The sequence below is a fragment of the Bos taurus genome, chromosome 26 (assembly GCF_002263795.3).
Source record: "Bos taurus isolate L1 Dominette 01449 registration number 42190680 breed Hereford chromosome 26, ARS-UCD2.0, whole genome shotgun sequence".
Lineage (NCBI taxonomy): Eukaryota > Metazoa > Chordata > Mammalia > Artiodactyla > Bovidae > Bos > Bos taurus.
In genome coordinates this window covers 19,809,517-19,823,735 of record NC_037353.1, presented here as the reverse complement: position 1 = coordinate 19,823,735, position 14,219 = coordinate 19,809,517, and the positions used below count along the sequence as shown (strand labels likewise).

The window sequence follows — 14,219 nt, the reverse complement described above, 5'->3', positions numbered from 1 at the left end:
TCCAGTTTCTATTGAATAGTCACCTGTGCCTCCTCAATATTATTCATTCCAAACTGAACACTTAAGGTAAATTGAGTATATGATTTAACTGCATTTAACAGCATGTAGTAATAGACCATAATCTAGAGGGAATTTGCTACCAAGAACAATGATAATTCAGGTTGGATTATGTATAGGGTGAGGACAGTCTGCAAGTGGTATTGAATGGGCCTAAATAATACCTGTATGAGTCACACATTTATTAAGGCTTATTGTGTGTTATATACTGAAATAGATGCTAAAAAAGCAGACATGGTACCTTTTTTTTTTTTGTAAGTGTTCCAATCTGCCTTGAGGGAGGGACACAGAACTGAACAATGATACAAAGATTGGCTATGGCTGTATCAGGAGCCAACAAAGAGCAGAGAGAGATGAAAGGACGGAGCCCCAGTGTCTCTATCTTGGGGAATAAGGAAAGACCTCACAGAGAAGGCTATAGACCTAAGCTATGAAGAATGAAGAAAAGAGGAGAAAGGATATTCTAGGCAGAGATAAAAAGCTTAGATTAGTGAGAGCCAAGGAATAATGTGGTTTGTCAAGAAATGATGAGGAGTTCTAACATGGCATAAAGTTAATCAGACTAGTATTTGAGGAATTCTTTGGCCAAGTCTAAGCAAGTATCATGCAGAAAACATAGTTTGTTTGTTTTAAAGGCTCAATCCAGTCTTATACATTTCTGAATCAAACAAAAATATCCAGTTTTGTTAGTGACTATTTTCTTCTTTTGAAAATTTCTTGTGAAAGAAGAGTGCTTTTTCTGTGTGGCTAAGGATTTAAACATGTGTTTCTTACTGTTAGCTCTTAGAGGACAATACTGAACTTCAGAAAGGGAAACTGGTGCTGAGTTCAACAGAGTTGTTGTTGTTGTTGTTTAGTTGCTAAGTTGTGTCTGACTCTTTTATGACCCCATGGATTGTAGCCCACCAGGCTCCTCTATCCATGGGATTTCCCAGGCAATAATACTAGAGTGGAGTGTCATTTCCTGCTCCAGGGAATCTTCCTGACCCAGGGATCAAACCCGTGTCTCCTGCATTTCCTGCATTGCAGGGAGATTCTTTACTACTGAGCCACAAGGGAAGCCCATTCAACAAGTAGTATCAGCTTATTCTAATTATGAGCACATGAGAATATGAATAGAATATCAAGTCACGTGAAAAGCACAATGTAGAAATGGAACATACTTGAACAGAGCTCAGCTGATACTCTGACATCCTCTGAGGCAACTACTCCCTGCCCCACCCAACCCCTTCAAAGAAAAAGTTGCACTTAGTGGAAAGGGGCATGTTTGGGGTAGGGTTAATACTGGCATGACTTCCTATATATTGAATTATGAAGAGACTTTAATGCCTCATCTTGACAGAATTCTGGGGAAGCACAAATTACTTAGAAAGTCACTGTTTAATTCCCAGGTGACATTTATGCCTCCATAATTTCTATAGAAGAGGATTTAAAAGTGGCTATCAGGAAGGACACTTTCAATCACTGATGGGACCATCAGTGATGACCGGACCATGGGGTTGCGAAGAGTCGAATATGACTTGGTGACTGAACAACAACATCAGGAAGGAAAAGGATGAAGGCAAATGTATAAGTTTTGTTCATGTAGCAATTTACATAACATATAGAGAGTTCTGACAAAATGTGGCCCACTCGAGAAGGGAATAGCAAACTACTTCAGTATTCTTGCCTTGAGAACCCCATGAACAGTATGAAAAGGCAAAAAGATAAGACACTGAAAAATGAACTCCCCAGGTCGGTAGGTGCCCAATATGCTACTGGAGATCAGTGGAGAAATAACTCCAGAAAGAATGAAGGGATGGAGCCAAAGCAAAAAGAATACCCAGCTGTGGATGTGACTGGTGATAGAAGCAAGGTCCAATGCTGTAAAGAGCAATATTGCATAGGAACCTGGAATGTTAGGTCCATGAATCAAGGCAAATTGGAAGTGGTCAAACAGGAGATGGCAAGAGTGAACATTGACATTTTAGGAATCAGCAAACTAAAATGAACTGATATGGATGAATATAACTCAGATGACCATTATATCTACTACCGTGGGCAAGAATCCCTTAGAAGAAATGGAGTAGCCATCACAGTCAACAAAAGAGTCCAAAATGCAGTACTTGGATGCAATCTCAAAAACGATAGAATGATCTCTGTTCATTTCCAAGGCAAACCATTCAATATCACGATAATCCAAGTCTATGCCCCTACCAGTAACACTGAGAAGCTAAAGTTGAATCATTCTATGAAGACCTACAAGACCTTCTAGAACTAACACCCAAGAATGATGTCCTTTTCATTTTAGGGGACTGGAATGCAAAAATAGGAAGTCAAGAAACACCTGGATTAATAGGCAAATTTGGCCTTGGAGTACAGAACGAAGCAAGGCAAAGGCTAATAGAGTTTTGCCAAGAAAATGTACAGGTCATGGAAAACACCCTCTTCCAACAGCACAAGAGAAGGCTCTACACATGAACATCACCAGATGGCCAATATCAAAATCAGATTGATTATAATCTTTGCAGCCAAAGATGGAGAAGCTCTATACAGTCGGCAAAAACGAGACTAGGACCTGACTGTGGCTCAGGTCATGAACTTATTACCAAATTTAGACTTAAAATGAAGAAAGTAGGGAAAACCACTAGACCATTCAGGTATGACCTAATCAAGTCCCTTAGGATTATACAGTGGAAGTGACAAATATACTCAAGGGATTAGAACTGATAGACAGAGTGCCTGAAGAACTGTGGACAGGTTCATGACATTATACAGGAGGCAGGGATCAAGACCATCCCCAAGAAAAAAAAAAAAATGCAAAAGGCAAAACGGCTGTCTGAGGAGGCCTTACAAATAGCTAAGAAAAGAAGAAAAGCAAAAAGCAAAGGAGAAAAGGAAAGGTATACCCATTTGAATGCAGAGTTCCAAAGAATAGCAAGGAGAGATAAGAAAGCCTTCCTCAGTGATCAGGGCAAAGAAATAGAGGAAAACAACAGAATGGGAAAGACTAGAGATCTCTTCAAGAAAATTAGAGATACCAAGGGAAGATTTCATGCAAAGATGGGCTCAATAAAGGACAGAAATGGTATGGACCTAACAGAAGCAGAAGATATTAAGAAGAGGTGGCAAGAATACACAGAAGAATTATTAAAAAAAAGATCTTCACGACCCAGATAATCACGATGGTATGATCACTGACCTAGAGCCAGACATCATGGAAGGTGAAGTCAAGTGGGCCTTAGAAAGTATCATTACGAACAAAGCTAGTGAAGGTGATGGAATTCCAGTTGAGATATTTCAAATTCTAAAAGATGATGCTGTGAAAGTGCTGCACTCAATATGCCAGCAAATCTGGAAAACTCAGCAGTGGCCACAGGACTGGAAAAGGTCAGTTTTCATTCCAATCCCAAAGAAAGGCAATGCCAAAAAATGCTCAGACTACCGCACAATTGCATTCATCTCACACGCTAGTAAAGTAATGCTCAAAATTCTCTGAGCCAGGCTTCAACAGTATGTGAACCGTGAACTTCCAGATGTTCAAGCTGGATTTAGAAAAGGCAGAGGAACCGGAGATCAAATTGCCAACATCCATTGGATCATCAAAAAAGCAAGAGCATTCCAGAAAAATATCTATTTCTGCTTTATTGACTATGCCAAAGACCTTGACTGTGTGGATCACAACAAACTGTGGAGAATTCTTCAAGAGATGGGAATACTAGACTACCTGACCTGCCTCCTGAGAAATATGTATGCAGGTCAGGAAGCAACAGTTAGGATTGGTCATGGAACAACAGACTGGTTCCAAATAGGAAAAGGAGTATGTCAAGGCTGTATATTGTCACCCTGTTTATTTAACTTATATGCAGAGTACATCATGAGAAACACTGGGCAGGATGAAGCACAAGCTGGAATCAAGATTGCCGGGAGAAATATCAATAACCTCAGATATGCAGATGACACCACCCTTATGGCAGAAAGTGAAGAAGAACTAAAGAGCCTCTTGATGAAAGTAAAAGAGGAGACTGAAAAAATTGGCTTAAAGCTCAACATTCAGAAAACTAAGATCATGGCATCTGGTCCCATCACTTCATGGCAATAGATGGGGAAACTGTGGAAACAGTGGCTGACTTAATTTTTCTGGGTTCCAAAATCACTGCAGATGGTGACTGCAGCCATGAAATTAAAAGACGCTTACTCCTCGGAAGGAAAGTTATGACCAACCTGGAAAGCATATTGGAGAAGGCAATGGCACCCCACTCCAGTACTCTTGCCTGGAGAATCCCATGGATGGAGCAGCCTGGTAGGCTGCAGTCCATGTGGTCGCTAAGAGTTGGACACAACTGAGTGACTTCACTTTGGACAGCATATTAAAAAGCAGAGACATTACTTTGTCAACAAAGGTCCATCTAGTCAAGGCTATGGTTTTTCCAGGAGTCAGATATGGATGTGAGAGTTGGACTATAAAGAAAGCTGAGCACAGAAGAATTGATGCTTTTGAACTGTGGTGTTGGTGAAGCCTCCTGAGAGTCCCTTGGACTGCAAGGAGGTCCAACCAGTCCATCCTAAAGGAGATCAGTCCTGAGTGTTCATTGGAAGGACTGATGTTGAAGCTGAAACTCCAATACGTTGGCCACCTGATGCAAAGAACTGACTCATCTGAAAGGACCCTGATGTTGGGAAAGATTGAGGGCAGGGACAGGAGGATGACAGAAGATGAAATGGTTGGATGCCATCAGTTACTCAGTGGATATTTAGTTCAGTTCAGTTCAGTCCCTCAGTCATGTCTGACTCTTTGCAACCCCATGAATCTTAGCACACCAGGCCTCCCTGGCCATCACCAACTCCCGGAGTTTACCCAAACTCATGTCCATTGAGTCAGTGATGCCATCCAGCCATCTCATCCTCTGTCGTCCCCTTCTCCTCCTGCCCCCTTTAGTTTGGGTAAACTCCAGGAGTTGGTGATGGACAGGAAGGCCTGGCATGCTGCAGTCTATGGGGTCGCAAAGAGTCGGACATGACTGAGCGACTGAACTGAACTGAATAATTACTGATGTTGAGCATCTTTTCATGTGTTTCTTGGCCATCTGTATGTCTTCTTTGGAGAAATGTCTATGTAGATGCTCCCCCTAAATTTTGATTGTGCTGATTTTTGGATATGCAGTTCTATGAACTATTTGTGTTTGTATATTTTGGATACTAATCCTTTGTCTGTTTCTTCATTTTTGTTTTATTAATGGTTTCCTTTGCTGTGCAAAAGCTTTTAAATTTAATTAGATCCCATTTGTTTATTTTTGTTTTAATTTTCATTACTCTGCGCTTCCTGATCTTTATATTTGGACATTTCTTAAGGTTTTATCCTGACATCTTGTCCTACAAAAGTCTCAAGAACTTTCACAGCATCAACTATCTCAGCACTGTATAGACTCCCAAGCCCCTCTCTTCCATCTCTCTCAGATTCCAGCTCCTCATCTAGCTGCGTGCTAGACAAGGCTCCTTAAAACTCTGTTCCTATGAGATGCCAAGGCAATCTGACTATTGGACATAGAGGTATTGTACTCTAGTAGAAAGAGTAGAAGTCATCTTTAAATATCTGCTTGGATGGAACTGACAACAAATGCTCCAAGAAGATTCCATTTGTTGAGCATCTACTAAATGCACTGTATTCAAATATATGTCATTTAAAAATAAACTCCAGGGTATATTTGTTGAGCTAGTAAGAATAATTATTAGACATATCTTTTATCAGTAACTTTCAGTTTCTTATTACACCATTTTCGTGAAATTTCATTTCATGAAATCACATGTTTGATGTGCTTTTGTGTTTGATATGTGTTTTTCTATTACACATGAAACAAACACAGAAAATCCTCATTATGTCAATATTTAATCAAATATTGAGTATCTTTCTGATAAAATAATTTAACTTTTGTGGCACAATTTAAAATATTAAAACCATCAAAGTAGACCTAGTTAGAGATTTTAATATTCAAATTATTTTTTGAGTAATTTATTTTGTTATCACTCTTGTAAGTTTTCTCTTGTTTAGTTAACTGATATAATTCTTCTGGATCTTTTTTAGTGGATTGGCATGTAACTTAAACATTTATCAATCATTATTTTCATTGATCTCACAAAATCCTGTGTCTTTTGCTCAGATTTGCCATTTGACTTTCCTACAGCTTTGGAAATATACTGGGTTTACCGTATATTGGAGAAATTAACAGCATCATTGATAGTATTCGTGAGGATATTAGTGAGGATGTTGCCAAGTAGAGGGAATGTTTAAGTCAATTCTCAGCTCAACAATCACTATTTTAGTGTTCGGATTACTTTTTTGCTATGTATTCTTTAGCACTAGGGCAGCCTTCTCAAACGTTTTATATCAGATACATTTGAAATATTCTCAAGTATCAGGGGACTCCTAGATGAAAAATGTAATCACTTAGTTGTAGATACTATAATTCAATAATAACTGCTAGTGCTTTTTTAAACAGAGCAGTGTTTTCCTGAAAAATCTGCTTAGTTTGGCTGACATTTTAGCCTATTCTTTTGTTGGTCCCCTCTCCTTGCATATTTCAGTGGTATATGTAGAAGAGACTTCAGTTTTCCCCTTTTAAAATGTCCTCCTTGACTTTTTGGTACCTTACCCAAGTAAGATTAAAAGCATTATCAAAACTTTCTGTCATATAAATGCTATTGAAATATAGTATGTGATATATGGTAAGTTGCAAGCTTAGGATTTTTCCTGCCTATTTAAAATGAAAATGATTTTTTATACAGCCTTTTTAGAAGAGGGGGAAAAGCCAAGTAGTTAACTTTGTTTCTTGAAATTAATCCCTTTTTTCCTTTTTATGAATTTGCAAAATTTTAAGGCAAATATAGATGGGGAAACAGTGGAAACAGTGTCAGATTTATTTTGGGGGGCTCCAAAATCACTGCAGATGGTAACTGTAGCCATGAAATTAAACGACGCTTACTCCTTGGAAGGAAAGTTATGACCAACCTAGATAGCATATTGAAAAGCAGAGGCATTACTTTGCCAACAAAGGTCCGTCTAGTCATGGCTATGGTTTTTCCAGTGGTCATGTATGGATGTGAGAGTTGGACTGTGAAGAAAGCTGAATGCTGAAGAATTGATGCCTTTGAACTGTGGTGTTGGAGAAGACTCTTGAGAGTCCCTTGGACTGCAAGGAGATCCAACCAGTCCATTCTGAAGGAGATCAGCCCTGGGATTTCTTTGGAAAGAATGATGCTAAAGCTGAAACTCCAGTCCTTTGGACACCTCATGCGAAGAATTGACTCACTGGAAAAGATTCTGATGCTGGGAGGGATTGGGGGCAGGAGGAGAAGGGGATGCCGGAGGATGAGATGGCTGGATGGCATCACTGACTCGATGGACGTGAGTCTGAGTGAACTCCGGGAGTTGGTGATGGACAGGGAGGCCTGGCGTGCTGCGATTCATGGCGTCGCAAAGAGTCAGACACGACTGAGTGACTGAACTAAACTGAACTGAATATGTTTTTGTTAAGTAACTGGTTTAAGTCAAAATGGGATATAATATTTCTAAAGGTAGGTTTGTTAGGTTTATTTAAATAACATTTATGAACTTACATTAATGTTGTTTTCAGTAGGAAAATAAATTAACAGTTGAATAACAAAGTTACTAAAACTATATGTCAAAGCAATATGAGTAAAATTATAGTCTAAGACAACATTTTCTAAGAGACTTTGAAAGAAAACATGTTCTTACTGAGTGGCAATGTCAGGAGTATGTAGATAATTATAAGATTGATATACACATGTGTTGGTTTCATGATCATTTTAATAGGCCTAAAAATGCACTTTAATTTTAATTGCTATTTGGAACTAAAAATAAATGATTAATTTTTTTAAAAGAATGATTATGTTTATTTCTTTAATGTGACACCTATGCCATTTTTTGTTGTTGCTTATTTACTTGATTCTGGGCTTAATGTGAGATAAGTTCCCATGGATTTTATTTTCAGCGAAAATGAGACAATTTCTGTCCTTTTTTTGATGTTTCTTAAAAAATATTTTCTCATACATTGTTTTTGCTGTTGTTGTTCAGTCACTAAGTTGTGTTCAACTCTGCAACACCATGGACTGCACATGCCAGCTTCCTCTGTCCTCCACTATCTCCCAGAGTTTGCTCAAATTCATGTATGTGAGAATTCTCATACATATATACAGAGATAAAGACGGCAGCAAGCCCTGAAACCCACTTCAAAAACTGATAATCAGTTCAGTCCAGTTCAGTTCAATCGTTCAGTCGTGTCCGACTCTTTGCAACCCCATGAATCGCAGCATGCCAGGCCTCCCTGTCCATCACCAACTCCCGGAGTTCACTCAAACTCACATCCATCGAGTCAGTGATGCCATCCAGCCATCTCATCCTCTGTCATCCCCTTCTCCTCCTGCCTCCAATCCCTCCCAGCATCAGAATATTTTCCAATGAGTCAACTCTTCGCATGAGGTGTCCAAAGGACTGGAGTTTCAGCTTTAGCATCAGTCCTTCCAAAGAACACCCAGGGCTGATCTCCTTTAGGATGGACTGGTTGGATCTCCTTGCAGTCCAAGGGACTCTCAAGAGTCTTCTCCAACACCACACTTCAAAAGCATCAATTCTTTGGCGCTCAGCCTTCTTCACAGTCGAACTCTCACATCCATACATGGCCACTGGAAAAACCATAGCCTTGACTAGACGGACCTTTGTTGGCAAAGTAATGTCTCTGCTTTTGGATATAATCAAATGATCATGGTCCTGCTTTATAAGACTAAAAAACCTATGTGTCCATGCTAAGTTGCTTCAGTTGTGTCTGACTCTATGACCCACTGGACTGCAGCCCACCAGGCTCCTCTGTCCATGGGATTCTCCAGGAAAAAATACTGAAGTGGGTTGCCATGCCCAGGATTGAACCTGCATCTCTTATGTCTCTTGCATTGGCAGGTGGGTTCTTTACCACTAGTACCATTGTGGGAAGCCCTAAAAAATCTATAGCAGCCACTAATGGAGCACCGTGGTCACTGTGTCATCTTTTGCAGAACTCCCTAATGACATCTTATGGAGCCCCACATGGTGTTGCACAGAATTCCATTTGAGAAACTCTGCCCTAGGGATTTGGATAATATATACGAGGATAATGTGAACCCCTGTAATTAATTATTAACCTAAAATTTTTTTTCAGTCTGTATACCACTGAAAATTGTGTCATCCATATTTTGTGAAACAATATATAAAAGGGCAAGTAAAATCTGGATATGTTTAAAAGAGGGGGGAAAGGCATGACAAATGAGAATCAGGACAAAGGCCAGTAGGGCAGGGATTCTATAATAAATAGAACTGGATAACACCCACAAAGAACTTTTTGACAAAAGTAGAGGGGCCTGAAGTTGGGGAAAAATTATGGTTGCGTTGTAGAGGCTTTGAATTGAAAAAACCAAAGGTCTTGAAAATCTACTAAGATTTTGAAGAGTAAGTGAAACTTATGAAATTGATTGGGAAAAGATGAATCTGGCAGTGTGGGAAGAATCTAAAAGCAGACAGGCAAGTACATTCTTGTGATAATTCATGCAAGTGGAAATAATAGCCAGAACCAGAATGGTGGCAATAGATGTGAAGGAATGGGTTGGGTATGGAACATATGGTGAATAGCTTTCATGATATCTGGGGTCAACCTGACAATGAACATATTTCTATTCGTGGTTATGGTATTAATATATCTGTTTTCAGAAATATTAAAAATGTGAAATTGAGTAAATTTTTTGGGAAGTGTTTCTAGGCTGAGCTGTTTTCTGAGACTCCCCAGCCAGTCATCTTTCCTGGCCTTGTCTCCTGACACTGTTCCTCTCATTTCATTTCATTAGAGAGTACAGATCCCACAGTGCCAGATTTTTAAATTTTTTGAGAAGAACTGTAAATCTAGCTAGTTTGTGATATCTTCCCATTTCTAAATGTTAGCAATTCAATTTTTTTAACAAATAAAATAAAATATACTATATCTTATGTACTAGACTTGGTTGCCAATTTGTGACCTTTATCTGGAGTTGTGTATGCTGCTTTCAGAAATCACCTTGAAGTGAACCCTGAACCAAATGGTAATAGTCCCTTTTGGAAGCCTCTGTATAATTCTTATTAGCAGGAAGCTCATAAAAACATTTTTTTTAGTAGTTAATAGTTTCGTTTTGTTGGGATGTTGATTTGAAAGTTACAAGCCTTTCTCTGCTTCTTCCCAGCCAGGTCTCTAGACAAACTGTATAACTTTGCTGATTGCTCTGGACTCCATCTGATATTCGCTCTAAATGCACTGCGTCGTAATCCCAATAACTCCTGGAACAGCTCTAGTGCCCTGAGTCTGTTGAAGTACAGTGCCAGCAAAAAGTACAACATTTCTTGGGAACTGGGTAATGGTAAGTAAGGATGTTATTTCCTCTGAATTGACAAGATAAAAGGTGAAAAATAAATTGGCTTGGGATATAGTCTCAGACCATATCTAGTACATCCCAGAAAGCACTGGGGTTGTTTGACCACTGAGTTGACCTTCCAAATAGTAAAAGACCAAACAGTTGGAGAGTAGATTTAGTGAATCCCACTATTTGCATCTACAGTTATCTCTAGTTGCCTTATTCCAAATGTAGGGGAAATGCCATATGTGATGGAGAAAGCAATGGCACCCCACTCCAGTGCTCTTGCCTGGAAAATCCCATGGATGGAGGAGCCTGGTAGGCTGCAGTCCATGAGGTTGCTAAGAGTCGGACATGACTGAGCGACTTCACTTTCACTTTTCACTTTCATGCATTGGAGGGGAAATGGCAGCCCACTCCAGTGTTCTTGCCTGGAGAATCCCAGGGAAAGAGGAGCCTGGTAGGAGGCTGTCTATGGGGTCACACAGAGTCGGACATGACTGAAGCGATTTAGTAGCCATATGTGACTTATAATTAACAAATTGATGTTAAATCAGATATAGCCTATCTGCACAGCCTAAGCTGCATTTTACAATGTGTCTCTCTGGAACACTGGTCCTGTAAGATGACCTTATAATAATTCGAAAGAGTTTGGTGAAGTATATTCGGGAACTGATCTTCAGTATATGTACGTCTTGAAGGTTCACAATGCACATTAGCATATAAGAGACTCTGTGAAGTCCTCCTGCAATGAAATCTGTGTAACATTTTTAATCCAGCATTAAAAATGTTTTATTTCAAGACAGCATCTCTTTTTTTAAAATTTATTTATTTTGACCAAGCTGTGCAGCATGCAGAATCTTAATTCCCCTGACCAGGGATTGAACCGCTGCTCCCTGCATTGGGAACACGGAGTCTTAACCACTAGACCACCAGGAAAGTTTCAGCCCAGCATTTTAAAAATCATTTTGAAAATAGGTTTTGGTTGGTTTCAGGGGAATGCATCTTGTGTAGTCACATATGATCCCATGCTTAGAAAAGAATCATGCTTGATTTAATGCTCTTCTATTGCCATCTTATTTTTAAAATAAAGGGATCTACATTTTCATTTTGCATGGGGCCCTGAAAATTATGTAGCCAGTCATGTTTAATCATTGCAGTCTGTGTATTTGTGTGTGTGAGACAGACCTATTATTATCTCATGGAACAATGTTCCATGGAACACACTTGGGAGAAATACTGCCTAAGTCACACTGTTTTTCCTAGTGGTATGAATGTATGATTTGTTATATATATGATATTCTATAAATTCCATGACTGTCTAATATTATTGAGTCAACTAATATGGATTATAGTTAAAATTATGGATAATTTAAATTGGAAAATATTCTGATTCCCTAATTAAAACATATTTTGGTAAATCTTAGAACAAAACAATTGAGTCTAATAAACCAAGAATTCTTTCAAAATTACTGTTACAAGTTGATATTAACATTTTGGTCCATGACCTGGTATATATATAGCTAACTCATATTTGTTCGGAGCACTGAGTGTGTTTGTGTACACATGCACGTGTGTGTTTTTATGCACTCTAGAATTTGAAATTCTCATAAGGAAGCAGGAGATGAGGATTTTTTCAGAACAAGTGTCTTTTTTTCCCTATCAGTAACCATTTACTGGAATGTAGCTCTCTCTTCCTTCCCTGGAGTCAGGGAAATTGGGAGATAGTTAGCTACCAAATGGAGACTTGAGCTGAACTGAAGCTTATTTGGATACAGGGAGCAAAACTAGGGTTACAGGGAGCGTAACTAGAGTAGCCTGAGATTTTTCATCTTCCCAACCAGTCTAAGTATCATACATTCTAGGACAAAAGCAAGCATGATGTGGTCAGCTTAGAATGAGGCAAAATTATGACACAGCAAAGAGATTTACTGATCCCTTCCCATCCTATCTTCTATTTCATGTCAGAATATCTTGACATTCTTTGGTATTTCGTGTTGTCTACCCATGACTACCGTACCTAACCTTACCCTGTTCCTATATTAGACTCTACCCAGCTTATCTCTTTTCTCCAAACACAACAGAATACTGTTCAAACAATGCATTCTCCAAACAGGACATTAGAGCTCTCATGAGGGACAATGTTTAAAACGAGTGAGTGAAAGACAGTAAGGAGTGGTAGGGCCTCTGGTGAGCTACAGAATACATGCTCTGCCTAAACTATTTGTTTTCTTTCTAAATTATTTCTAAATAAAATTTGTTTGTAAAAGAATCTCAGCTGTATTGTAAAGTAATTATCCTCCAATTAAAATAAATAAAAAGAATCTCAGCTGGTTGTAGATAAGCACAAAGCAATTAAAACTTACTTACCAGTGACTGATGGGAGTAATTCCTCCAGGGTTTTTGGCATCTCTGAATTTGGGAGCTTATTAAACTAAGTAAATCTTTAATTGATATAACTGAAGTGATTTGGTGGCAGGAGGTGGGTGGGGAGAGTATATGCATCTTTCTGTATATTTCTATCTGTTCCAAATAACTGAGAGTCTGCCTCTTTCCATCCTTCCCCCAAATTACATTGAACAGTTTGGAGATGGAGCTAATTGCATTTTAAAAATGTTCAGTCACCTTAGCCACACTTGATTCTCATCATCATCTTTTTGGTGTCTCTTCAAGGATGAACAAAAACAAAGAATCAGTTTTGAGGAGGAGAAAAGGCATGGTCATAGATAAGAAAATAGGGATATAGACAGGAATACAGAAAAATAACCAAGGCTATGAATTTAAAAATTCGATAAGATAGAAAGTATCTGGTAAAGTTTCTTGTGAGAATTTCCATCAAGGTAGATATAGATAGTTTTTTGAGTTTCTAGTCAAGAAGACTGGAGTTGATTGGTTTACCCCTTCTTCCTTTTATTTTAAAAGCTGCATTTCTATTTTTTGATATGACAAATAAGTAGTCTGCCCAACTAAACACACCTTTTAGGGTTTGAAGATTTATCTTGTAGCTTTTTCTAATTCATTTTAAACTACTGATAGTTTTTCTCATGCTAGCACCATATCCCTAGAGATATCCAGTGTATTCTGCTCACAACTATTCTATGTTGTATATTCAGGTCCTTGCCCCTCAAAAATTATCTGGTCATCTTCCTGGCCTGGATTGTCTCTCCAATCTTTTACCCATTTTCTTCTCTGTAACCTTATCTTTTTGGACAGATGTAATAGTTTAACGATTATATCCACATTTAGGGACAGACAACAGAACTGGTCAGTTCTCTTATCACTCAACCTCCCATATACCTACATCCTATTAACAAGTACTCCAGAGTAAATCTGGCCTTGGAAAAACTGAAGTAGATATTTCTTTGGTTGTTTCTCTTAGAGTAGCTAAACTTCAAATGACTTACTTTTTTTCTTCTTTAAAATTGGTGAATAGTGTGGGCTACAGACCATGAAAACAAAAACATACTTAATTTCAAGAGGTGAAAATTTAGTAAGCTTAGGATGTCAAAGTCCATGAAAGAATGATTGCCTTGACACAAGATTTTTAACAACTATGTTTTGTAGATATGAAATGTTTCCTTGCATGTCATGTCTGACTGTTTGCAACCCCTTGAACTATAGCCCGCCAGGCTCCTCTTTCCATGGAATTTTCCAGCCAAAGATACTGCAGTGGGTTGCCATTTCCTACTCCAAGTCACCACTTTACCTGCTTACTTTTTTCCTTTCCCTCTCTCTGCTTGCTTCTCACCTTCATCAAC

The 14,219-nt window shown here is 38.7% G+C and overlaps 1 protein-coding gene across 9 annotated transcripts in view; it reads left to right on the top strand.

The window, feature by feature from the left end:
* HPSE2 (heparanase 2 (inactive)) overlaps nt 1–14,219 on the top strand; it is a 720,379-nt gene that overhangs the window by 434,348 nt on the left and 271,812 nt on the right. For all 9 annotated transcript variants that reach the window (XR_003032892.2, XR_009492978.1, XR_009492977.1 and 6 more), the window contains exon 4: nt 10,294–10,467. Coding sequence is in view for 3 of the 9 variants with exons in the window: in XM_005225662.5 (XP_005225719.1) it covers nt 10,294–10,467 (174 nt within the window). In the remaining 6 variants the exon portion in view is untranslated. The remainder of the gene's footprint in view (nt 1–10,293; nt 10,468–14,219) is intronic.